The sequence below is a fragment of the Natrix helvetica genome, assembly GCF_964273705.1.
Source record: "Natrix helvetica genome assembly, chromosome: 4".
NCBI lineage: Eukaryota > Metazoa > Chordata > Lepidosauria > Squamata > Natricidae > Natrix > Natrix helvetica.
In genome coordinates, this window is record NC_138550.1 from 159,694,937 (window position 1) to 159,722,700 (window position 27,764).

General features: G+C 41.8%; 1 protein-coding gene across 2 annotated transcripts in view; it reads right to left on the reverse strand.

Annotated features, from left to right (window-relative positions):
- Window positions 1–27,764, reverse strand: part of ASAP1 (ArfGAP with SH3 domain, ankyrin repeat and PH domain 1) — a 153,089-nt gene that overhangs the window by 68,544 nt on the left and 56,781 nt on the right. For both annotated transcript variants that reach the window (XM_081949857.1, XM_081949858.1), the window contains exons 3-10: window positions 23,688–23,760; window positions 18,626–18,771; window positions 9,060–9,134; window positions 8,327–8,376; window positions 6,802–6,931; window positions 3,854–3,939; window positions 2,494–2,569; window positions 657–743 (exon numbers count right to left, since the gene is read on the reverse strand). In XM_081949857.1, the coding sequence (XP_081805983.1) occupies window positions 657–743; window positions 2,494–2,569; window positions 3,854–3,939; window positions 6,802–6,931; window positions 8,327–8,376; window positions 9,060–9,134; window positions 18,626–18,771; window positions 23,688–23,760 (723 nt within the window). The remainder of the gene's footprint in view (window positions 1–656; window positions 744–2,493; window positions 2,570–3,853; window positions 3,940–6,801; window positions 6,932–8,326; window positions 8,377–9,059; window positions 9,135–18,625; window positions 18,772–23,687; window positions 23,761–27,764) is intronic.

Consider the following 27,764-nt stretch of genomic DNA (forward strand, 5'->3'; position numbering starts at 1 on the left):
CCGTGGCTCCTTTGATCCAGCCTGTTCACTGAGGCCCATTCACCACCGCCGCCCATTCGCTGCTACCGCAGCAGCCCATTCGCCATTGCTGCGGCCCGTTCGTAGCCACCACTGCGGCCTGTTTGCAGCTGCGGCCCTTTCTAGAATGGCTGATCGGCGCTGCACCAACCTGCTCCCCCGCTGCAAATTTGGAGTATAGGACACACAGACATTTCCAACTCCTTTTTTAAGGGGAGTGCGTCTTATACTCCGAAAAATACGGTAATTAAAAAAATACAATCCACTGGCGTAAACGGGGAAAACCGTCACAGCCATAGAGCAACCAATTCCTCAGAAAGCAAGTTGTTTTCTCTCACAGAGAACACGCTGTTAAGAATGGGTTCAAGCAATAACAAGAAAGTTGAACTTGAAGATCAACAATTCTCTGGTATTTTCTACCACAAGAATTATACTAAAAATGTCTCAATTGACGGCCTTAAAGGACAAAAAGTATCAAGGCAGTATCAAGGCAGTGATCAGACAAGTACAGCTTGAGCCCGTTCCAAGATAATAATTTGACAAAATGCCTCAGAGAGGTCCCTCCCCAACTGTGCGCCACCACAGCTCTTAGTATATAAGTAACTCAGACGGATACTAGTTTTGCTTGTGATTCTTACCTCCTTTTGGTCAAGTTGTAAAGAGGATTTTATCAAGTCCCTCAATGCAGTAAGTTGCTTCTTTTCTTCATCTTGTGTCTGTTTTATCTAGAGCAAAAATATCCACAATTTGTTACCCAGGTGCAATTTCTTTATTATTTGGATCAACACAAATATATTTAAGTGTGTTTCTTTGTGTCTGTGTGTAATATTAGATTTTCATCCCTCCTTTATTAGTATATATAATACAATACAATACAATACAATACAATACAATACAATACAATACAATACAATACAATAGTAGAGTTGGAAGGGACCTTGGAGGTCTTCTAGTCCAACCCCCTGCCTAGGCAGGAAACTCTATAAACCCTATACCTCCTGCCTAGGCAAGAAACCCTATATAAGTAACTCAAGGCAGCAAACACGACTAATACTCCCTCCTCCTATTTTTCTCAACAACAACCCTGTGAGGCAAGTTGGCTGAGTGTGTGTGACTAGCCCAAGGTCACACAACTGGCTTTCATTCCTAAACCAGGACTAGAATTTACAGACTCCTGCTGATTGGCCAAAAGTCATTCGGTTGGCTTTCATGCTTGAGGTGGGACTAGAACTCACAGTCTCCTGGTGATTGGCCCAAAGTCACCCAGGCAGCTTTCACGCCTAAGGCGGGCCTAGAATTCATAGACTTCTGCTGATTGGCCCCAAATCACCCAGCTGGCTTTTATGCCTAAAGTGGGACTAGAATTCACAATCTCCTGGTGATTGGCCCCAAGTCACCCAACCGGCTTTCATGCTTAGGGCAGAACTAGAACTCACAGTCTCCTAGTTCCTAGCCTCATGCCTCATACTTTAATCATCTACAGTGGAAGTAAAATATGTTTTTGCCCTCTCTTCATTATTCTCTGAAAACCATAATGAGCTCAGTCCAGAAGGGAAGTTTTGAGAATGCAGATTTTCTTTACACTCCCCCCCCCCCCGAATATATATTCAAAACAAGCTACATTGAGGAAGTGTGTTCAATCTCTTTTAAAAGAACCAGTGTCACTTTCAAGAAATGGATTGACCACAAAGAACGGCATTCCTCACGCGACAAAACACCATTTGACAACATTAACCCTTTTCCCCCCATAAACCGCCTGCACATAAGGCTCTCAGAACAGCGGCCCTGGGTTGATTATAAACTTAGGCATGTAAGAGTATTGGATGGCCACTGAATTCATGCTTGTTGATCATTTTTCTAGAAATATAGTTAAGACTAAAAAAGAAAATTGCTGACACAAATTCCCAAAGAACTTTGAAAAGATGTCTTAATATCCAAATGAGTGCAGGGCACAGGAGTTTCAAAAAAGGTATAGGGTTAGAGTAGTGTTTCTCAACCTGGGCAACTTTTAAGCTCTGTGGACTTCAACTCCCAGAATTCCGCAGCCAGCTTAGCTAGGGAATTCTGGGAGTTGAAGTCTGCACATCTTAAAGTTGCCAAGGTTGAGAAAGATTGGCTTAAAAGCGCCCCAGAAGTGTCTAAAATTATAACAAGGTTATTTATTTCTATAATGTACCAAGACAGAGCCAATCTACCAGAGGGGCCATTCAAATGTGTAGCTTACTTTTCAAGCAATATAGGAAAATGGACTCATGATAACATATAGCATAAACAATGTCCTTCCACTTGAGGTCACAGTTCTTAACAATCTGAGCAAACTAGTCTAGCTGGTTTAAGAAATCTGAAAGTCATCAAGGCCAGAGCTAGTCCACTTGTGAAAGTAATTTTGTGAACCTTACCTCACTTTTTATTCTTGGCTATGCGTACCCAACCGCAGGGAATTATCAAATAGGCCCTACCTTATGGATGACTTACGTTATATAAATCAGCAGCTAGCTTTTCAATATACTGTTTGAGTTTATCAGCTGTCTTCAAGCCGTCTTGAAAGAAACTATAATGGAAATAAAATATTATTCATCAGCAATGTTGGAACCTGGTTTTAAATTTTAGTGGTTTCCCCCCCTAATACATATGTATTTTTGGGACTATAAGACGCACCGGAGTATAAGACACACCAAGATTTTGAAGAGGTAAGTAAGAAAAAAAAGTTTTTGCCTTTCCTCAGCCCCCAGGAGCACTCTGCAGGCTTCAGCAGGCTTGGGGGAAGGCAAGAACGCCCCCGTTTTTGCAAAAAGCAGGTAGAAAAAGGGCCGTTTTTCGCCCTGCTGAAGAGCCTGGGGGCTGGGGGAAGGCAAAAACGGCTCCATTTTTTGCAAAAATGGGATGCAGGGGCGAAGCTTCAGGAGGGCAAAAATGGCTGTAATTGGTGTGTAAGTTTCACCAACATTTCAACGCTCTTTTAGGTGGGGGGAAAAGGTGTGTCTTGTACTCTGAAAAATACGGTAGGTTAGACCCATTCCACACACACCCATATCAACAGACAACCAGAGATATCTATAGATGGCTCTATTTCGGAGGTGAAAATACTCATTCTCTATGTGGGGTTTCTAGATGCTTGCAATATTTCCGGAGTATAATACTGAATTTAATTTTTTTTATGACTGTGAGTGCATGTGTGCTCTTTTTAATCTGATTGTTGTAAACCACCCAGAGTCACTTTGTGTGAGATGGGTAGCCATATAAATTTGATTATAGACAGTCCTCAACCTGCAACCATTGGTTTAGTGACTGTTCGGAGTTACAACGGCACTGAAAAAAGTGACCTATGGCCAGTTTTCACAGCATCCCAATGGTCAAGTGATCAAAATTTAGGCGCTTGGCAATTGGCTTCTATTAATGACTATTTTAGTTGATCACATTTTCATCCTTACCACAAGAAAAGTCAAAGGGGAAATCAGATTCATTTAATGACCGCATGACTCACTTAACAACTACAGGCCAAGCAATAGCACATTTCCTTCAATGTGAATTATATCTTACATTCAAGGTAGCCTTTTCGTCTCTTTCTAGATTACATCAAGTCACCTCTTGACTCATTATTCAAACCAGTGTGCATGACAGTGAAAGAATAATCAAGTCGAACCTTCTATGCAGAAAACAATAGGAATTCAATATCTGCAACTTTGAACAAAGGGCATTCAATTTTTTATTTTTTTTACATCGAGAAATCTCAATAAAAGCAGGTAATGTCATCCCTGAAGAGAAAAAGGCTTCTATATTTTTTTTAAAAAAAGCACAGTGCAGATGAAGAGCTGGGAAAAAAAAGTATACTCACTTGCATTGTGCATGATAATACTTAATAAGATTTTGTAAAAGGTCCACACCCTTTTTCGTCTTGATTTCATTAACCTTAATGAGATACTATGGAGAGAGAGAGAAAAAAAATCAAAGCTCAGTAGATAATTATACATTTGGGCCTAGCTGCATTCAAAGGCAGTTTCCATTTGAAATCTATTTTAACAAATTTAGCAATTATCTTGCAAGTTGTTTACAGCAGCATCTGAAGGCACTCTGCTAATATGTGATTAAAATCGTGCTGCATATAGAACAGTAAAACATAGCAAGGATATTTTACATTAAGCCAATACTGTGATGAATAGTGCTTTCTAAGTTGTCTAATGCTATTGTTATTTGTTCCTTCCTAATACAATTACTATCCTTTTTAGACATCGAATAGCTAGGTCTAAATTTCCATTAAGTGCTTTAAAGTAGTAATATTGTTCTGAAGTATGGCATTGCACTAAATACATTTGGAGGCTTGAAAACTCTCGGGTTTAAACGTCCTTCAATATGACACAATATCATAAGCAAATTCCAAGGCCATAAATGATGCTGACGAATTAGGCTAGCTTCACTTTTTTTTAAAAAAAAATTTGATTATCCGTAAAGCACCTAGAATCCCTTTGGATTGTGATAGGTATAATCGACACAAATTAATAAATATCCCCTTTAGTGCCAATCCAAAATCTTGAGTTATCATTGTGAAGAGTCACATGAAATGGTAAGGAGAATGAATAGGCAATGAACAAGAAAATAGTACATGCTATTCTAGGCTGCTAAAAGTTCTCGTCAAGATGATCGGTGGTTTATTTAACTTTACTGCAAATCTGAAATTCTGGTTTCATTTCTCTCTTATAAAGCCAGAATTCATAAACCAACAGCAATCCACAATTTTTTAGGGTGGGGGGTGGGGGAAACCAGAGTCTTCTTTTCATACATAACTTTACTTAAATCATAGTTAGGCTCTGTGCTATCTGGATTTATTATCCACTGTTAGTTAGGTAGAGCAAAGTAGAGCAAATAAGAATTCTTCATAAACTTTGCATGTGCTGTTAGAGGCATAGAACTGTCACTTCCTTAAAGGTTCCACAGCATGAATTATATCTTGCATTTTTTTAAAATCCCAAACAACCAACAACAATCATCTTGCAGCTGCATATAAACAATTTATGAACTTGCACCAAAAAATTAGGATTAGAACATCCAATTAGATTCTAGAATTATTGTGGGCCACCACATGGGTTAATGCTGGCTGTGGAATTCTGGGAGCTGAAGTCCACACATCTTACGTTTGCTGAGGTTGAGAAACACTTATCTAGGCCAGCGGCCCTCAATTTTTTGCCACCAGGGATTGCTTCTGTAGAGAAAGGTTTTTCCACGGGCTGGAGGGTGCGTGGTTTGGTGGGCTGCCTGCATCCCACAGATGGGCCTTCGCTTGTTTGCATGGACCAGTTACTGGCACGCTGTGGCCTGATGCCGGTCCACAGACCGGGGATTGGAGACCCCTCATCTTGGCTATATTTGCACAAGCAGTGAAGCAGTCATTTTGTTGCACCACTATAAGGAATCAGGACCAAGTTTCTCCAATGAAAACTCTGAAGCAAACCTGGCTGAAGCCATCTTTAGCTGCCTCATAGTTGCCACATACTTTGAGGGGTGGGGAAGGGTGAAGAGAGGGGGAAGTAGACTTGCAGACAAAACAAAGATCTCTCCCCTGGGAACCAAGGTCATCCCAACAGGTGGAAACTGGAAGAGGGAAGGAGTGACCAAGGAACCTGCCAAATGCATTAATTGAACAATGTGACCTTTGACACTTGGGGAGGGTAACAATTGCTCTTTTAATTATATCACAAATGTGGGTGACATGATGTGTCCAATAAACATGTTCTTTGAGGAATCTACCTGCCTCTGAGTTCTGACTTTAATGGATGAGTTACTCGAAATGCTGACAGAAAGATTAAATGCAATCACACAGTTTGTGCAAATGCAACTTTTATCCACTTTTTTTGTGAATTAACCCTAAAACAGTTATTGAATTTGATACAAAATTGGTAAGTGCTTGTTAATTGGGGAAGGGGTAGGGAGAGTTTTGAGTTCCAATAGAGAAGTATCTGTAGTTCAGGGTTGAATTGTGGCTATTTGGGGGCTTTCTGAGCTTGGTGGTTTGCTTGCAGATGTTTCAATAACCAACTAACTAACATCTTCAGTGCAAGCAAGAGTTTGCTGCCAGTTAATGCCATGTGCTCAGCACATGGACACTCAACCACAGTTTCAGCTGGGAAAGTATTCGTTATCTGAGCATCCAAGCCAATTTCCTGAAGCTTGGCATTCAAATAAATCACCTATCAAAAGACACATAGCGAAATACCACTTAGTTTGCATGCCACTTAGAACAGACAATAAAAAACCTTGAGAGGAAACAAAAAGAATGGAACACACCCCCTTCAGCAGCTAATATTCAGATAAGCAGGGATTAATACCAGACAAATGATAAGCCAGAAAGCTAATGAACCAGGAAGGAGAAAACTACAGCCTGCAAAAACTGGCAGATAAGCTACTACATATAAACACTAACGGGCCCTGATGACGTTACCTAGTTTGGTAGTGAAACATCTGTAGGCAAACAACCAAGTTTATACAGCACCAGGAACACTGGTTCAAGTTGTTTTATACATTGTGGCCAGGATAAATAGATGTATGGAATGTTTAATCACAGAATGCTTAATCATGAGAGGTCCTTGGTGTTCTCTGAGCTTGCTTATTTTCTTGCAGATGTTTCATTACCCAATGCTAGCACTGATGATAATACCTAGTTTGAGTAATGAAACATCTGCAGAAAACAAGCAAGCTCAGAGAGCACCAAGGACCCCTCATGTCAACCCTGAGCTACAGAAATTCTCCTTTATTAATGTTTAATCATTTACATTTTAAAACGTGACTTACTTCACACATCTGTAGCTGAAACAGCCTTCTCTCTTTCTCCATTTCCTCCGCTATCTCAGCTCCAGTAATCTCTGTTCGTATCATCCCATGTTGCTTGGCGTGTTCCCTTTTTTCCTTTTCAATTTTCGTGCTGTCAAATGGCAAAACAAACCCACAAAAAGGCTAAACCTGTCAAACTTTTTTGACAATCACAGGGATCCACAAGCCGAATCCAACTAATATAGAAGCAATGACATTTCTCATGTTTTCCATTTCACCAGACTTCATCAAACAATAAATTTCAAACCAAAATAGCTCTCCACCTTAAAAGCAAGCTGTTAAGTGCTAAAAAGCAGAAGGAGGAATCCAGGATTTTAAAAATCCAACATAAACACGTCAAGGACAATTTGAGTTCTATAGCACCTTGGCATTTGAGGTTTTTTTTCCAATCTACCCTTCATGTTAAGAAAATTAACTTTGGAATCAATCCTGTTCCAAAAAAGAATTGTAATATGTTTTGAATCCTTTTTTAAAGGTAAAGGTTCCCCTCGCACATATGTGCTAGTCGTTCCCGACTCTAGGGGGTGGTACTCATCTCTGTTTCAAAGCTGAAGAGCCAGCGCTGTCCGAAGACGTCTCCGTGGTCATGTGGCTGGCATGACTAAACGCTGAAGGCGCATGGAACGCTGTTACCTTCCCACCAAAGGTGGTTCCTATTTTTCTACTTGCATTTTTACATGCTTTCGAACTGCTAGATTGGCAGAAGCTGGGACAAGTAACGGGAGCTCACTCCGTTACGCGGCGCTAGGGATTCGAACCGCCGAACTGCCGACCTTTTTTCCTTATTACTTATTGCTTTTAAAAATTGTAATATGATTCACTGATTCATGATGCACTGGTACAGATTCCTAAGTGGGACTGAGTTATATGCAATTATTTTTTACACAACGAACCACATGATACACATGTGAAAAGAGTTCAAGGACAGGTAGTCCTCGACTTACAACTCTTCGTTTAGTGACCGTTCTCTGACTCAACTGACTCATATTTATGACGGTCGCAGAATCCCAGGTTATATGATCTGCTTTTCCGACCTTCTGACAAGCAACGTCTATGGCAGGGGTGTCCAAACTTGGGAACTTTAAGACTTGTGGACTTCAACTCCCAGAATTCCCCAGGGAGTTGAAGTCCACAAGTCTTAAAGTTCCCAAGTTTGGACACCCCTGGTCTATGGGGAAGCCAGATTCACTTAACGGCCGTGCTACTAAGTTAACAACTGAAATGATTCACTTAACCACTGTGGCAAGAAAGGTCGTAAAATGGGGCAAAACTCACTTAACAAATGTTTCATTGAGCCACCTAAATTTTGGGCTCAATTGTGGTCGTAAGTTGAGGACTACCTGTACAGAAAGACAGGAGGTTATTTTATTTAATTTTTTACATTTCCGTCCCACCCGTCCTGCTCAAAGAGAGACTCTAAGCCGTAGACAATAAACTTCTTGACCTTAAGCACAATTGTTTGTTCAGCAAAGTTAACCATACTTACAATTTGGTCTCATAATCCTTCCAGGCTTTATCAAAAGGCTTTTTGAGATCCTTAAGAAAGAGAAAATTAACTTAAAATAAGTTTATGGCAGTGCTTAAAAATGCCCCCTTAAGGTACTGGTCCATGATTATAAAATGACTTAAAAGCTTAAAGTATTTTCGCCCCAGGGAATCTTAAGAGCTCATATAACTCAAGTTTTTTTTCATTTTAAAAAAACGGATTGATGGGAAATATAAGTCTGCAGTTACAAGTAGATGTTATCAGATGTTCATGCAAATGTGATAACGTCCCCGCTATATTGATAAGGTAAAGGTAAAGGTTCCCCTCACACATATGTGCTAGTTGTTTCCGACTCTAGGGGGCAGTGCTTATCTCCGTTTCAAAGCTGAAGAGCCAGCGCTGTCCGAAGATTTCTCCGTGGTCATGTGACCGGCATGACTTAATGCCAAAGGCGCATGGAACGCTGTTACCTTCCCACCAAAGGTGGTTCCTATTTTTCTACTTGCATTTTTTACATGCTTTCGAACTGCTAGGTTGGCAGAAGCTGGGACAAGTAACAGGAGCTCACCTCGTTACGTGAAACTAGGGATTCGAACAGCTGAGCTGCAACCATTCTTATTGACAAGCTCAGAGTCTTATCCACCGGGTCCCTACCATATTGATAGATGACAACAAAAGTGCAGAAATCACCACCCATTATTAAAGCCCATATTAAATGTGTAGGCTTACTTACCCCTTTAATTCCTTTCAAATCTCCTTTCAACAGGGAGTCCAAGGTGAAGATAACATTATGGCTCAACCCTTGCAGCTAGGAAGAGAAAACAATATTATTCAGTATTTGAAAATCAGTGAACTTAAAATAGACTCCAGGCATCCACTCGACTTACAATCGTCCATTTAGGGACGGTTCAAAGTTACAACAGCACTGAAAAAAAGTGACTTATGACCATTTTTCACACTTACGACTGTTATAGTATCTCCATGGTCATGCAATCAAAATTTAGACACTTAGCAACTGACTCATATCTTTGACAGATGCAGTGTCCTGAGGTCATTTGATTATCTTTTGCAATCTTCTGACAGGCAAAGTCAATGGGGAAGCTAGATTCATTTAATGACCATTTTACTACATTTTAAAGACTTTACCTTACTTCACTGATATCTGTCTGTCTGTCTATCAATCATCTATCTATCTATCTATCTATCTATCTATCTATCTATCTATCTATCATCTATCTATCTATCTATCTATTTATCTATCATCCATCTATCTATCGTCCATCTATCTATCGTCTATCTATCTATCTATCATCTATCTATCTATCATCTATCTATCTATCATCCATCTATCTATCGTCTATCTATCATCTATCTATCTATCTATCATCCATCTATCTATCCATCCATCATCTATCTATCTATCATCTATCTATCTATCTATCATCTATCTATCTATCTATCTATCTATCTATCTATCTATCTATCTATCATCATCTATCTATCGTCTATCATCTATCTATCTATCTATCTATCTATCTATCTATCTATCATCTATCATCTATCATCTATCTATCTATCTATCTATCTATCATCTATCTATCATCTATCTATCTATCTATCTATCTATCTATCTATCTATCTATCTATCTATCTATCTATCTACCTACCTACCTACCTACATACATACATATCTCTATCTATCTATCATCTATCTATCTATCTATCTATCTATCTATCTATCTATCTATCTATCTATCTATCATCTATCTATCTATCAATCATCTATCATCTATCATCTATCATCTATCTATCATCTATCTATCTATCTATCTATCTATCTATCTATCTATCTATCATCTATCTACCTACCTACCTACCTACCTACATACATACATACCTCTATCATCTATCTATCTATCTATCTATCTATCTATCTATCTATCTATCTATCTATCTATCTATCTATCTATCTATCATCTATCTATCTATCTATCTATCATCTATCTATCTATCTATCTATCTATCTATCTATCTATCATCTACCTACCTACCTACCTACCTACCTACCTACCTACCTACCTACCTACCTACCGTGTTTCCCTGAAAATAAGACAGGGTCTTATTTTCTTTTTACCCACAAAATATGGCTTGGGCCTTATTATCAGGGGAGGTCTTATTGGTTTGGAGTTGCTGGGTGGTGAACGGCTGTGTTGCGCTGTTGCAGCAGCACAGCACAACAGCCATGAAGCGACCACGCTCGCGAGCAGCCACCCGGCAAACACCCTTTCAAGCCGGGCACAGCGCCATTCACTGACCTACGGGTATCGCCAAGCCGCGTGAGCGCCTGTTCGCTGCGGCCCGGCTCTCGCGGCTTGGCGCCTTCGAAAGGCCAGTGAATGGTGTTCTCCCGTTCAAGCACTGCACAACAATATTCAGCCAACACAGCTTAACTGAAGATCATAGTTGGGCTTTCCAGGTTCAAAAGATTTTACTCCTTTAAAGCAGCTGGAATTCTTTTGAATTTAAGAGTGCTTTTCGAAGGAGGGAGAAGTTCTCCTTTTTTTCCACTTTCAGTTTTTCAAAACTAAAACAGAACCGGGGAGGATATCTTGAAGAGCAGGCAAACTGTTCTTCTGTTGAAACATTTTATGTATTTATTTCAGGGGGTTTATATGGCTGCCCACTCACTCTCTGTGACCCTGGGCTGCTTACGAAAATAAAAACCCAACAGGCAAGCAGTTAAAAACAATAACGCTTCCCCCCACCCCCACCCCCACCCCGGTAAATAACCATCAATCAGATAAGCCATTTGATGGGCTGCGTCCCACTCTGGGTTCCCCAGGATTTGTCCCTTTTGTAAAGAAAGAAAAAGTAAAATTCTTTGAACGCTGAGACTTTGAGTCAAATTGTGAAGCTTTTTTGAGGGATGATGGCAAAGCAAAGCAATTTTGAGACACAAGGGAAGGGAACAGGATGGGTGGACTTCAACTCCCAGAATTCCCCAGCCAACCTGAAGTCTACAAACTTCCATTTTCCCAGGTTGAAAAAGAAAAGTTATATACAGGTAGTCCTCGACTTAACAACAGATCATTTAGGGCCTGTTCCGAGTTGCAACGGCATTGAAAAAGTGACTTATGAGCGTCTTTCACAGTTACGATCTTTGCAGCATCCTCATTGTCATGTAATCAAAATTCAGCCGCTCGGCAATTGACTCATATTTATGACGGTTGCAAGGGTCCCGGGGGTCAAGTGATCCCCTTTTGTGACCTTCTGACCAGCAAAGTCAATGGGGAAGCCAGATTCACTTAACAATCGGATTACTAGTGGAACAACTGCAGTGATTCACTTAGCAAGTGTGGCAGGAAATGTCGTAAAATGGGGCAAAACTCACTTATCAGATGCCTCAGTTAACAACAGAAATTTTGGGCTCAATTGTGGTCATAAGTTGAGGACCACCTACATATGAAATCTCACCCCTGAGAACCAGTTTCTGTTCTGACCGAGGCTTCCCAAGAGCATGAAGCAAACTCCTTGTCCCGATAAAAAACCCTTTTATTAATTTACTGTGAATTCTGCTCATTCACAGCCAGGAAAGTCTTTCAAGGGAGGATTTACTGTCACAGACCTTATCTGGCTTGGAGAGCTGACAGGCCGATATCTGCAAAACTTGGCTAAGAGTCTCGGAGAGTCACGAACCAATTAAGCGAACTAATTGTCTCCTGCAAACTCCACTCCCCTTTCGCTCCTCTTTTATTTCCTCTGGGAGGGGCCATTCATCGTCCACCTGTGGCCTTACTCCCAAGTCGACCCCTGTTCTTTAGCTGTTCCCTTCGTCTGGCAACTCTGCGCATGCGCACACTGGGAACAGGCTCCAGCTGTTCATCTGCCTCACTGATGTCTGACTCTGAAGGCAGCTGATAACTGGCATACGGCTCTGGCCTCATCTCTGCCTCAGACACAAAGTCCTCATCAGAGCCTTCCCCAGACTCCAGGACTGATCCATGTTTCTCCCCAACCATCCCACTGTCCGAATCTGCTGCCAGCTCTGCTGGCTGCTGGTGGGCCACAACAGTTTCAAATGTTTCTGCATCTCTCAACTGTTAGCAGATTTACAGTTCATCTTATAAAAACTATTTATCCAAAAGACCACAAGATGATGGACCAAATTAGACAGCTACCCTCATTGAGTTTGCTTGTCAGAAGTTTGCTTTGTGAGAAGGTCACGAAGGTAATGTGACTTCGGGACACCGCAACTGTTTTAAATACATGCCAGTTGCCAAATGCCCAAATTGTGATCACGTGACCCTGGGGAATGTTGTGTGAGGATCAGTTACTTTTTTGTGTGTTGTAACTTTGAACACTCACTACAAGAATAGTTGTAGATGGAGGACTACTTGCATTGATTTGGAAGAATAATGAGGAGTGAATTCGCTTTTGAAGATGTAGAAACTTCGATGTTGAATATGGAAGTTGAAGATATTCATATTACATGAACTCAACCAGAGGTGGTTTTCACCAGGTTCTGACCAGTTCTGGAGAACCGGTAGTGGAAATTTTAAGTAGTTCAGAGAACTGGTAAATACCACCTGTGATTCCCCCTGCCCCCATCTATTCTCTGCCTCCCGAGTCCCAGCTGATCGGAAGGGAATGGGGATTTTACAGTATCCTTCCCTTCCCTTGCCATGCCCACCAAGCCATGCCCACCAAGTCACGCGCACAGAACCAGTAGTAAACATTTTTTGAATCCCACCACTGAACTCAATGCTGCTGAGTACTGACATTCAAGACTTTGAAGACTTCAAGAGTTTGTGATGGAAAACCTAAATTTCAGAGTAAGAAAAGACCTGGGGTAACTGGGGAAAAGGCCTTTACCCTTGACAAGCCAGAAGGGCAATTTTGGAAGGCTCCAAAGGTCTACTCCTAAAAATAGCAATAACACTTAGACTTATTTACCACTTTACAGTGTTTTACAGCCCTCTCTAAGCGGTTTACAAAGTCAGCATATTTTCCCCAACAATCTGGGTCCTCATTGTACCAACCTCGTAAGGATGGAAGCCTAACTCAACCTTGAGCTTGGTGAGATTTGCCAAATTGCAGACAGCTGGCAGTCAGCTGAAGTAGCCTGCAGCACTGCACTCTAACCCAGAGGTTCCCAATCTTTTTCGGTTTGCGGCTCCCATAACACTTCGGATTTTTTCCGCGGCTCCCTTAATAGGTACATCCGATTTTTTTAAATTTTTGACTTTTTAAGGATTTGGAAATCTACTTTTTAGTTCGTTAAGGTTAGGTTAATTGAAAAATAAATTAAACACGAGCTTTAAATTCACAATTTATTGAACATCGTTTAATGATTTAAAATTATTAATGGGATGGATGGGCTTGTTGTTCGCTGCACAACTTCTCAAATCTTGGAATAAAATTGGAAATGGCGACTCTCATTTCTTGCTCGACGTTAATTTTCGAGCGATATTTACTTTTTATTACCGCGACTGCCGAAAACCCAGCTTCGCACAAATAGGATCGCGGATCCTCATCAGAGCCGTAGGCTGGAGCCGTGCAAGAAGTCCGCTTGGGTGGGGAGGGAGGGAAGCCCTTGGCCGCCCGTCCTCGCCACCGCCACCCCTTCAGCCCTGGTACTGGGACGCCTTGGCAGCGCTCGCCTCGCGCGGCAGCAAAGTGTGTGTGTGTGTGTAATGGGGGTCTGGCTGGGACCGATCAGCTGAGAGGCTGGCGAAGAAGCGGCGCTTGGAGGAAGAAGGCAGAGATGCTGGCTGGCATTCGCTTCCCTTATTTTTCGCCGCCGCTGCCCCGACAGAAAGGAGCATTACCACCCCTCCCTGCTGGTTGCAGCCCAGGCCCCGCCTGCCCTGCTTAGCTGAAAGTGGCGAGGGAGCAAGCCGCGATGAGCAGGAAGGGAAATGAGCGCCGGCCACACACACACACACCACTTGTTGCCGTGCAAGGTGAGCGCTGCTGGGGAGAAATCAGGGGGGAGGGGGGAGAAGACCATCCCTAGCAGAAGATTGTTTTCTTCTCCCCCTCCCAGATTTCTCCCCAGCAGCGCTGATCTCGCACGGCAACAAGCGGTGTGTGTGTGTGTGTGTGTGTGTGTAATGGGCTGGATGGGACCGATCACCTGAGAGGCTGGCAAAGAAGTCTTCCCCACTGCCGCGAAAAGGCAGGGATAGTGGCCAGCGCTCATTTCCCTTCCTGCTCATCGCGGCTTGCTCCCTCGCCACTTTCAGCTAAGCAGGGCAGGCGGGGCCTGGGCTGCAACCAGCAGGGAGGGGGTGGTAATGCTCTGTCCTGCCGGGGCGGCAGCAGCAAAAAGTAAGGGAAGCGAATGCCAGCCAGCATCTCTGCCTTCTTCCTCCGAGCGCCGCTTCTTTGCCAGCCTCTCAGCTGATCGGTCCCAGCCAGACCCCCATTACACACACGCACACACACACTTTGCTGCCGCGTGAGGCGAGCGCTGCCAGGGAGAGATCAGGGGGAGGCGAGGGGGGGAGAAGGCATCCCTAGCAGAAGTTTGTGTTCTTCTCCCCCTCCTGCTGATTTCTCCCCGGCAGCGCTAGTTGAATATTTGAATATTAATTAATTGAATATTTCGCGGCGCCCTTATGACGATAGCGCGGCTCCCCAGGGAGCCGCGGCGCACACTTTGGGAATCACTGCTCTAACCACTGTACCACCTTTCTCCTAAAGATGATAGTAGCTCATAGCAATAGTTACTAGTTAATATTCAGGCTGGGAAAGAAATGGAGGTAGTGACAGATTTTATTTTCTTGGGCTCCAAGATCACCGCAGATGGGGACTGCAGCCAAGAAATTAAAAGACGCTTCCTCTTGGGGAGGAAAGCTATGGTAAATCTAGGCACCATACGAAAAAGCAGAGACATCACCCTGCCAACAAAAGTGCATATAGTCAAGGCAATGGTTTTCCCAGTTGTAATGGATGGCTGTGAAAGTTAGAAAGATTGAGCGCCAAAGAATGGAGGCCTTTGAACTCTGGTGCTGGAGAAGACTCCTGCGAGTCCCTTGGGCTGCAAGGTGATCAAACCGGTCAGTCCTAGAGGAGATCAACCCTGACTGCTCTTTAGAAGGCCAGATCCTGGAGAGGAAACTCAAAGACTTTGGCCACCTAATGAGAAGGAAAGACTCACTGGAGAAGAGCCTCATGCTGGGAAAGATTGAGGGCAAAAGAAGAAGGGGACGACAGAAAATGAGGTGGCTGGATGGAGTAACCGAAGCAGAAGGTGTGAGCTCAAATGGACTCCAGAGGTTGCTAGAGGACAGGAAGGCCTGGAGGAACATTGTCCATGGGGTCGCAATGGGTCGGGCATGACTTCACAACAACAACAATATTCATGCAAGATACTATTGTCTTGATGTAAAGAGCCTTGAGGAGGTATTCTTATAGTCATGAATGTCCAAGACTCCTGCTGCTTTCTTCAAAATAACAAAAGGCTGCCTCTTCTGAATGTATGTGCAACATCAAAACACTCATTAAAAAATGGGTGTCACCGCTCCCAGGTAAATCAGACAGGAATCACAACTAAATGAACTAATTCTACTGTACTGTAAGACTACATTAGCAGAATCTTGCAAGTTTGCAGGTACAAACTTCCTGCTACTGCCTTTAATTGCATGACACATTTAGAACACTGGTCCTTCTTTAGTTTCTTTGTCTGACTATTGAGCCACTGGGGGCTCCTGCCTCTCTTATCTGAATGTTTCCTAGGCAGTATCTCTTCCCCTTGTTCCCCAAAGTCATCCACACATTCCACTGGAATGAGTGAGGCTCGTGTTACACGATACAATGCTGCTTTTGTCAGACTGATGCTCTTTGGAAGTTGTTGCATCTGATGGATTTGACATAATAATTGAGCTTGCTTTCCAAATACAACTTTGGAGAGACTTAGCCATAGCTTCAACTAGGAAGCTGTGACAGCCTAGACGAAGCTAAATCCAAAAATCCTAGAAAATTTGTAGAAGCTTTGCATTCAGACAAATCAGCCATCTACAGACCGATAGAGATAAATCACATTTACACAGCATTCAAAAGAGGCAACAAGAAAGCTAAGAAGGGAACAAAAAGACCAGAACACATCTTTTCCCGCAACCAAGACCTAGAAATACAGGGATTAACATTAGACGACCAATCAAGGAGAAAACAATAGCCTAATCAGGCAACTAACAAAAAAGGCATACCAACACTTGTTGACCAAGCTACTGTATATTAACAGGAAGCAAAACTCACACTCAGTAGCACCGATGATATTAGCTTGACGAGTAATGAAGTATCTGTAAGGTCAGAGAGCAGCAAGGACTCCACAGAAATAACTGCTTATAATTTCCCTTACACCAGGGGCCTTCAAACTTGGCAATTTGAGGACTCCCAGAATTCCTCACGTAGGCTGGGGAATTCTGGGAGTTGAAGCCCACAAGTCTTAAAGTTGTCAAGTTTGGAGACCTTTGCTTTATGCCAATGGAACAAATTCAAATATAACATTTAGAATATAACAAATACTACATGTTGGCTTCACACAGTATTAAGAGAAGGAAAGAGAGCCAGTTTGGTGTAGTGGTTAGAGACATTAGGCTAGAACCCAGGATGCTGTAAGTTCCAGTCCCACCTTAAATATAGAGCCAACTTGTTGACTTTGGGCCAGTTATACTTTTTTAGTTCTAACAAGAAAGGGAGACACCACTTCCTAAAAATCTACCTACCTACCTAAATGGGTGTGGGTGTGTGTGTGTGTGTGTGTGTGAGTGAGTGAGAGAGAGAGAGAGAGAGAGAGAGAGAGAGAGAGAGAGAGAGAGAGAGAGAGAGAGAGAGAGAGAGAGAGAGTGTTCCAGCATAACTGTGGAACGTCTTGAGCAATTTCAACCAAACTTGGTACCCAGATGACTTACTCTCTAGAAACAAATACTGTGGTGATAAGACACCCCTTAAGCCCCTTGGTGTGTGTGTTCTGATAAGAGAGCAAGCCTGTTGTGCCTTAAAATGGCTTCTACTGTACCACGCAGTAGAGTTGCCATGATAACGGCTTCACAGTATTCCACGAGGGGTAAAGGGAGAAATCCAACATTAGAAATTACATTTGGTCTGGACATTTCCCCCTTATAAATAAATATGTGGGCAATGCTGGGTTATTGGCTAGCATTACCATAAAAACTGCCTAAACAAGTCAAAAATGTCTACAGTGACTTGAAGGCACACCCCAAATTAAATACAACTCATTTACAGGAACAGGATTTCTATTGCATGCTCCCATACTGAACCTTAATCACCACTTAACTACTTCCCAGTTTAGGGCAGTCACAGGTTGCCAGCACATCCAAGATACTAACCTTCCAAATTAGAATTACAAGGGAGAATTAAAGAAGAGAGCATGAAAGAAGAGAAAAAAGAAGGATGGAGCGCATAAATCCAAATTAAGATTGCATGTTGGATCTGATATCACATACATTCTATTGTTTATATATCATGGTGGGCCATGGTGGTATAGTGGTAAGAATGCAGTATTGCAGGCTGACTCTGCCCACTGCCAGGAGTTCGATCCTGACGAGCTTATAATTGACTCAGCCTTCCATCCTTCCGAGGTCAGTAAAATGAGGACCCAGATTGTTGGAGGCAATATGCCGACTCTGCACACCACTTAGAGAGGGCTGTTAAAGCACTGTGAAGCGGTATATAAGTCTATGTGCTATTGCATCACTCAAAATAAGCTAACTTGTATTTTGCACCTTGCAGTAATAATTCCTATACATTTGGAGAGTAAATACAATATTTATAGCTTTAAAGCTTTGTGTTCTGAGGAATGGAAAACCTATTATTTTAATAGTGAACAGATTTATGAAATGTACTGTACTGAACAGGAGGAGATTAAAGGAGAAGAAAAATGCATTTCACTTAAAAAATTCATTTCAACTATTTCTCCAGAATTATCCAGTGCAATAACCAAACAAGAGAGTTAATTTTAAAACCCAAATTTAGGGTGAATGCTATTACAAATGACTGCATAGACTGAATAGCTCCAGTCATTCACAAAGCTATATACCAAGTGCTTAAAAACACTGCATTAGTACTCAATAAACCTAATTTTTTTTTCCATAGCTGCATCGAACTGGATTTAAAATATAATGCTCCCTCCAGAAATGTAAACATTTCGGTTGCTTATTACAATCAATACTTATGTAACAGTATAACCTACATTTTATATAACTTATATAACAACCCTTATATAATAATAATTGTAAATATTTTAAAGGACAAAAAGATTAAGGAGCGTCTTACCAGATTTTTAAGCAGTGTTGACAATTCCTTAGTTAGCGTGGAAAATTTGACAAAAGCAGTGCCCAGGTCTGGATTATCTCGACTTAAGAAATTACTTCCAAATTTATCTAGCACTTGTGCATAGTTTTCTTCATTTTGGCTATGTTCTGAAAGAGAGAAATGTTCAGTTAATTCTACTTTACAAGAAGACAAAATAATAACGACGAGAAACAGCAAGTATTTTTTTCTAAGAGAACAAGGCTAAAATCGGCCATTTGTTCATTTCAAAGATATTAAAAGTTAGATTATTTTAAGTTAGTTATTTTCAGCTCTTTATGCCAGTAAAACCTGGGGGGGTGTCAGCAAGTATGTTAACAAGAGACTTGGCGTCTTCCAACAAAGATGTCATCATTGAATCCTAAAGATTCGCTATTTTGACCACGTTATTAACGAGGAAGTGCTCCTGCAAATTACATAAGATAATCACACGCAAAAGATTCCAACTTGCAGGTCATACGGAGAATAATCGAATTCCCAACACAGCAATGAGATAATAATGATGCCAAACGACCAACAGGATGCCCTTGAAATACATGATGAAGAATGTTCATAGATGACTTAAAGACCTTAAACATCACATGGGAACAGGGGTAGGATTCAGGCAATTTGGACTGGTTCAGGCGAACCAGTAGGTGATCTGACAATCAGCTGAGACGATCAGGTGGGCCCACCTGTCTACCCCTGGGCTTTACTTACCTATATCCTCTCAGCTGATTTGCGTGGCAGAGTGGATTGCGACACCTCAGCCGCATTGCTCCCCAAGAGTAATGTGGAAGGTACGTTTTGTTAAAACTGCGCATGCGCGCTGAGCAAAACACGCGATCGCTGAATTGGTTGTTAAACCGGCAGGATCCCACCACTGCGTGGGAAGACACCGAAGTCTTTGCCCCAAATACATAGCATGGGATGCCCTAAAGCAGGGGTCCCCAACATGTGGGCTGCGACCTATTGGTCACTGGGCCATGTGAGTGGCTGGCCAGTGCACGCATGTGTGAACACACACACAGGCCCACTCACAAGAGCATCACGAGTGTTAGCAGCCCTACTCATGCGGGCATTCGCGGCCCCACCTGTGTGGGAACTTCCAATTCCACTCATGTGACACTCGCGGCCCCACCTGGGTGGAGACTTCCGATTCCACTCATGCGGGCACTCGCAGCCCCACTCGCATGATCAATGGGTGTTTGTGCGCATGCATTTCCGTGTGCATGTGTCTGCTGTTCCCATAAAACCATCCCCTCTTCCCTCTCTTCCCCCACTCCAGACCACAAACCCAGAAAGTTTGGGGAACTCCCTAATGCTAATTGCAGTAGCAGTATTGAACTTTTAGGGAGAAATTATCCTAATCATGTTTTGCTCTCTTACAAAGAGTCAGAGTTGAGACTATTAAAAAAAAGAATGTGAAGAATGACTTAGGAATAAAAATTCAACATCCACAGCCCATCATCATTCCAAGAACATCTTGCGGTAGCATATACAGGTAGTTCTCAGCTTGCAACCGTTCATTTTGTAACCATTTGAAGTTACAACAGTACTGAAAAAAGGGACTTACGACTGATTGCAGCATCCCCGTGGTCATGTGACCAAAATTCAGATGCTTAGCAACTGACTATGACCCTTGCAGTGTCCCAGGGTCATGGCATCACCTTTTGTCGCCTTCTGACAAGTCAATGAGGAAGCCAGATTCACTTAACAACCATGTTACTAACTTAAGAACTGCAGTGATTCACTTAACAACAACAACACTAACAAGAACTGCAGTGATTCACCCTATTTTCTGGCAAGAAAGGCCAGAAACTAGGGTGACATGATAGCAGTGTTCTGATATCTCAGGGTCTGCCATAAAGAAGAGGGAGTCAAACTATTCTCCAAGGCACCTGAGGGTAGGACAAGAAGCAATGGGTGGAAACTAATCAAGGAGAGAAGCAACTTAGAACTGAGGAGAAACTTCCTGACAGTTAGAACAATTAATCAGTGGAACAGCTTGCCTCCAGAAGTTGTGAATGCCCCAACACTGGAAGTCTTTAAGAAGATGTTGGATAGCCATTTGTCTGAAATGATATAGGGCTGTGATGGCGAACCTATGGCACGCATGCCAGAAATGGCACGCAGAGCCCTATCTGTGGGCACGGGCACAATCACCAGCTGGTGTTTGCCGGCACTGGAGTGCTGGAAAATGCCCTGAAAATGGCTTGAATAACAACCTAAAACCAGGCCGGTTTTGGGCTGTTTTCCATGCAGTTTCCGGGGCTGTTTTGAGGCCATTTTTGGACCCTTTTCAAGCCGTTTTGGGGACATTTTCAGGACCGTTTTAAGGCCATTTTTAGCCCAAAAAACATTTCAAAAACGGCCTGAAAAGAAAGTCCCTTCCAACTCTGTTATTCTGTTCTGTTCTATGGCAAAACTCACTTAACAAATGTTTTGCTTAGCAACAGAAATTCTGCCCTCAATTTGTAATCATAATTCAAGGTCTCCCTGTACCAGAATCTGAACAGACTAAAGTCTGCTCCCTGCTTCAACCATGAAGGCACAGCATATTAATTTTTTTTTAAAAAAATCATCATGCTTTAATAGCACATAAATTAAAGAAAGAACAGCAGCAGTGTCCAACAAAAGAAACAAGCGATGAAACTGGAAAAACAAGCAAAAAAAAAAAAAAAAAAAGAATGTTTCCTAAAAGAAAACAGAGGTTTTCTACATTGAGTCAGTAACAAATTATTCATGGAAGAGTTTTGGTCTCCTGGACTGGGATTGAGTAACCAAGGGCATGGCATAAATAAAGGCTGTGAATCACAGCAAAGAAACGAAAGGCTAATTAAAAATCTCTCCTGTTCTGTCACCATCCTACAAAAGCTGTATTCGACATGAGAGTCAAATATTTCTTAATATTATGATTGAATATATCAATAGTGCTAAATAAGTGCATCACAGCCAGTGAGTCTCAACCTTCCTAATGCCGCGACCCTTTAATACAGTTCCTCGTGTCGTGGTGACCCCCAACCATAAAATTGTTTTATGTTTTCCGTATTTTTTCCGAAAATATGTGTTTTCCGATGGTCTTAGGCCACCCGTGTTCAAACTTGATATCTTTAAGACTTGTGGACTTCAACTCCCAGAATTCCTCCTCCCATTCGTCATCTTGATGATGTGCGGACCAGAGGGGGGGAAGGAGCTAGAACCGGTTCTAAATGGCACTGTAGATTTGTGGAACCTCTTCTATAGAAGAGGTTAGAACTGGCAGGAACCCACCCCTGATTGTGGTCATACGTCGAGGACTTCCTGTATCAGATTTATTTTATTTGGCAGAACCCTTTGTTCTCTAGGACTAGATCTGGATGAGAAATAGCAAATCAGTTAATTATCTCTCTCTGTAATTCAATTTTCAAGGCCCGGTTACCACTATTCCAGCCTTTAAGGTGTCAGACTGACAACAACTCTCAATATTTTTCTTTTTCACCTACGAAAAATGCAAGCACGTTTCTTTTTTAATGCAGGGGAGAGAGATTAAAAATTAATGATGAATGTAAACAACGCTGCAGAATTGCCACTGTGCTGAATGTCACACTTATCACCTTTAGCGCTAAAAGCAGATGTTATTATAGGAAAACTGTTAATAATCGGCCAGTAAGATTTATTAGTGCATGAATATAAAATCACTCAGCTACTACCTGGATGATGACTGAGATAGCTGTTGAGGAATCTTATGGTGCCTTTGGTTGTCTGAAATGATTTTATTACCGTTTGAGTGTTGTTGTGAGCCGCCCAGAGTTGTGTTGCGTAAGAAGAGCATTCCATATAAATATTTTAAATAACTATGGGCTGGCAAATGGAAATAGAAGGAAGCCTTCTCAAATACTGGTTCTCCAGATTTTAATCAGTATGTCAAATATATATCCAAAAATATATTTTGAAGTAAAAAAAAATTGAAAGAACACCATAACTATTCCGAAGGTTTATGAGTATTGTTCTCACCTAGGCTTCCTGATACAGTAAAAAGCACACGCTTAGACCCAAAAACCCTCTTTTTATTTCAAAGGCTGTGAATTATGTTCATTCACAGCCCGTAATGAGTCCCAAATAGTTGTAAAGAGTCCTACAGTAGGCTGCCAAAGTCTTTCGGGATAAGGCTGATAAGCACCCACCTTTATCTTCCTTGAAACGCTGCCAAAGACTTAATTGGCAATTAGTTTGGCAAGGCCACACGGAGCAAAGAGTCAAAACGGAGCTTCAGAAGGTAAACTGACTAGCATGAAAGTTGCTTCCTGCAAAGGCTCACATATCCTATGGTAGGGGCCAATCACTTCCAAGCCTTACTCCCAAGTCGTCCCTTCTTTCTTAACTGTTCTTGCCTTCTGGCAGCTCTTAACTCCCAGATGGCCCTGGACCCCTCTCTGCCTCTGATGCAGAGCCCTCATCCGAGCCTTCCCCAGACTCCAGGACTGGCCCATGTTCCTCCCCAACCTCCTCGCTGTCCGACTCTGCTGCCAGCTCCGCAGGCTGCCGGCGGACCACAATAAGTATTTTTTTAAAAATATATTGATAATACAAAGAACTATACAGAGGTAGTCCTTGACTTATGACTACAATTGAGCCCAAAATTTGTTACTAAGAGAGACGTTTGTTAAGTGAATTTTGCCCCATTTTACAACCTTTCTTAAGTTGTTCAGTGAATCACTGCAGTTGCTAAGTTAGTAACATGCTTGTTAAGTGAACCTGTCTTTTACTTGCTTAATAGAGACATATATAGTGAGAGAGACACTGAAAAGGTTCTGAACCTTTAAATAATTCCTAAGAATATAAAAAGGATATAAACTGAAAAAAAATACATTTAAAAAATGTTTAAAGTTACTGTCTTTAGTCTCCTTCATCTCTTGTGAAAATATTATAATAAAAATCTGTATTTTTCACCCTCCATTATATTTTGAAATTCTCCCTAATCCCTATAATTCAAAACAATTTATTTCAAATGTATGTATTATTTGTTAAGATGCAGCAAATAATAACATAGCAAAATAAAGCTTACCTTGCCCAGAATTATATATTGCTTTTACAGATTTTTTCACTTTTTGTAGTGCAGTTCTGTCCTGATCTAAAACCTAGAAGGAGAAAGAAAACAGAGGGAAAGAAAGTCAAATCAGGGAAAAGGAACTCAATTTTATACAGGTAGTCCTCAACTTACGACTACAATGGAGCCTAAAATTTCTGTTTCTAAATGAGACAGTTGTTAACTGAATTTTGCCTCATCTTGCAAGCTCAGAGAGCACTGCAGACCCCTCATTTCAACCCTGAGTTACAAATATTACTTGCATGCAAGTGGCTATATTATGTAGTAATTGGTAACCCCGCCTTGCCCGGGTATTTATTTATAGGGGGAAAATGTCAGGACCAAACGTAATTTCAAATTTTGGATTTTCCCCCTTAGCAGAGGGAGCACCCTTGTGGAGTACTGTGAAGCGGTTACCATGGCAGCTCAACTGTGCTGTACACAGTGGTGGGTTCCTACCGACTTGGATCAGTTTGACTGAACCGGTAGTGGTTTGGCGGCCTGGCCCTGAACCGGTTCCCTGGGTGGGGGCGGTGGCGGCGCCATCTTGTTTTTCAGTTCTGCACATGCGCAGAACAATTTTAATTGCACTGCACATGTGAACGCAGTGTGTATCAACCGAACCGGCAGTAGTGCCTGCTGGAACCCACCCTGGCTGTACAGTAGAAGCCATTTTAGGGCACAACAGGCTGTTTCTTAACAGAACACACATCCCGAGGGGTGCTAGGGACAGTATTTGTTTCCAAAGAGTAAGTCATCTGTGTACCAAGTTTGGTTGAAATTGCTTGAGGCATTCCAGAGTTATGCTAGCACGCGCGCACACACACACATACACACACACACACACACACAGAGCCATAGATGGATGGATAGATGGATGGATAGATAGATTTCAGTCTACGAATAAATGCCATTTTTGTTACTTCTGATTGTTTTGGGTTTTTTTTTCCTTTTTAAAATTTCCAGATTGTTTATTTTTGAGTTTGTTTTTGTACTCGGTTAATAAAAACCAAATATTAAAAGACGGGCTGAATAAAAGCCCATAGCGCTGAAAGCTTAGACAATTAAGAAGAAATTTTATTTTTATTTTTCAAGTGTACTAAATTATTAATACCATGTTCATTAGGTGAACAATTATGTGAGAAAGAAAGCATTCTAAATGGAAAGTATTCCTTTGAAATGTACTTGATAATTGCTTAAAAAAAGAGAACTTACATTTTTGTAAAAAGGAATCAAAATAATGATCAATATACTAAAGAATAAGCTTCATATCTCTGCAAGATTATTCCGTTTAATTAGTTCTACAAATGAAATACAGCATCTGGTCTGCAAGATTCACTGATAAGATAGAGAGCCTTTCACTGTGAGGACCTCAAATAATCCAGCTCTGATCAACAATTCAAAAATGTTACTCTCTGTTTGGTCTCTAGCATCTTGTTATCCAAGCTAAAGAATATTTTCAGTGCACTCTCCCATAAGTAAAATTAGAGACCCTTGGTTAATTATCTTTAACTAGCAAGGTTAAAAAAAAATTATACTTGCATTTTATACCTGCAATTATTATGGTAAACTCAGCCACTACAAAATAAGTTAATCAAGTTCAATACCTTGGCTTAATAACTAGTTTTCAGGGGCATATTTGCCCAGAAAAATCTAGGACAAAATACAACTTGCAATGAACACTACCAAAAAATATTTTGCAAAGTAATATTTCCACACTCCAGTTACTTTAATTTTCTTTTAATTAAAAAGGCTAAGGAAGAACTTTTCAAGTTCAAGTTTACAAATTAGACTAATGTTAGGTTTCAGTAAAAATAATGAAGGAGGCTAGCTAGCTTAAGAGAAAGAAGGACTAGGGGAGACATGATAACAGTGTTCCAATATCTCAAGGGTTGCCACAAAGAAGAGGGAGTCAAACTATTCTCCAAGGCACCTGAGGGTAGAACAAGAAGCAATGGATGGAAACTAATCAAGGAGAGAAGCAACTTAGAACTGAGGAGAAATTTCCTGACAGAACAATTAATCAGTGGAACAGCTTGCCTCCAGAAGTTGTGAATGCCCCAACACTGGAGGTCTTTAAGAAGATGTTGAATAGCCATTTGCCTGAAAGGGTATAGGGTTTCCTGCCTAGGCAGGGGGTTGGACTAGAAGACCTCCAAGGTCCCTTCCAACTCTGCTATTGTATTATTGTATCTTGAAGAGTTGTGATTTGAGGGATCCAATCTGGGTCAATCACCGGGACCAGAGGTTTTGTTCTGAGCTTTCGGACTGGTGCTGGAGCCCATCCTCAGGGAGGTTCTCTCTAGTGGAATCTGAATCAAGATTTTTTGTTGGTATTTGATTGTAGCATCGACATCTCAAGTTTAATGTTAAAAAACAATCTTAGAAGTCCATATTATCTCCCCGCCACCAGTGGTGGGTTCCTACCAGTTCGGACTGGTTCAGCTGAATAGGTAGTAATTTGGCCTGCGATGCCCCCAAACAGATTTTCCTGGCGCTGCCATCTTGTTTTTGGCTTCTGCACAGGCGCAGAAGCATTTTTTAGTACTGTGCATGCACGCATTGCACACATCAAGCGCGCATGTGCAGCAAACCGGCAGTAGCAGCAGCCCGGAACCGACTCTTCCCCCCCCCAAAAAAAACCCTACACGTCATCATGCTCTTGGTAACAACTTGAGTAGTCTACGTTGATCTATCATCCTACAATATACCCTTAACTGATTTCTTTTCTACATTTCAAAGATTGTCTTTTCCACTGACTTGCTGTTCAAAACTAATTGGTGATTTTCTCCTCTCTAGAACCGTGATTGCGAATCTATGGCACACGTGCCACAGGTGGCATGCAGAGTCCTCTCTGCAGGCACATGAGCCATCACCCAAGTTCAGTTCTACCGTGCAGGTGCACATGCCACCCGCCATCCAGCTGTTTTTCCGGTCTCTGCCGTGCATGTGCGGGGAGCAGGGCACATGCAGGACATGTGTGCGCATGCATGGGGGTGGGGGGGTTGCGCACGCATGCGGGGGACAGGGGGCGCCCACCCGCGGCCCGTTTTTGGTTTCAGGAGGCTGCAGGAAGGCCTACTAGGCCCAAAACAGAGCGTGTGGGGGGGTTGCGCACATGGGGGGAGGGGGTTGAGCTGAGGGTGGTTGCGCATGTATGCACAGGGGGCACCACTCATATTGCTTTTGTTTCATTCTGTAAAACGCTTAGAGAAGGCTGTGAAGTTACTGTGAAGCAGTATATAAATCGAAGTGCAATTGCTATAGCAGACATACAGAGTTTGACACTTGGAATATTTTCCATTCCCTTAATGATAACTTAGCTCTGGGTCATGTGACCAGGAAGTATGGAGCAGACACCAATATTCTGAGCCCTTGCTTTGCTATGTCTCCCAATGGGATGAATTGGTGGGTTTTATTATTTTTTTCTCCTTGCAGTCTCTATCCTGATTTAGTTCCATTTTCTCATCTGATCCCCCCCCCCCCCCAGGCGCTGGCTTCTAATCCACACCAGATTTGATCCGTTTGGTTATTTTGGACAGTTATGCTACCGATGGACATTTTACTCACATTCTTTCTGGCATTGCATTGGATTGGAAAGAAAAATGAAAACGAATCTCTCCTTGCAGAAACCCAAAGCGTTGTCAAAACAGAATAATGTCATATTTGTTTGACTCTATATTCATTCCTGGTAATTATCATTATGCACTTTGACTATGTGCATATCTATCTATGTATATATTTGATTATATTATATGTGATTATATTATAGCTGATTATAGTGTAAATATAATTTGTGGGAATCCTGCTGAATGGGATCAAGTGCCTATTTCAGAGAATATCCTGTTTCATAAAACATCCAAACAGATGTTTCTGGAAAGTCTTACATATAAGATATAAAGACAGTAAAATTTCAGCAGTTTAGCATCTGGTATTCCAAAGGGATCTAAACGTAATGCTGAAACACAGGTAGTCCTCCACTTATGACCTCAATTGAGCCCAAAATTTTGTTGCTAAGCGAGACCATTGTTAAGTGAGTTTTGCTCAATTTAATGA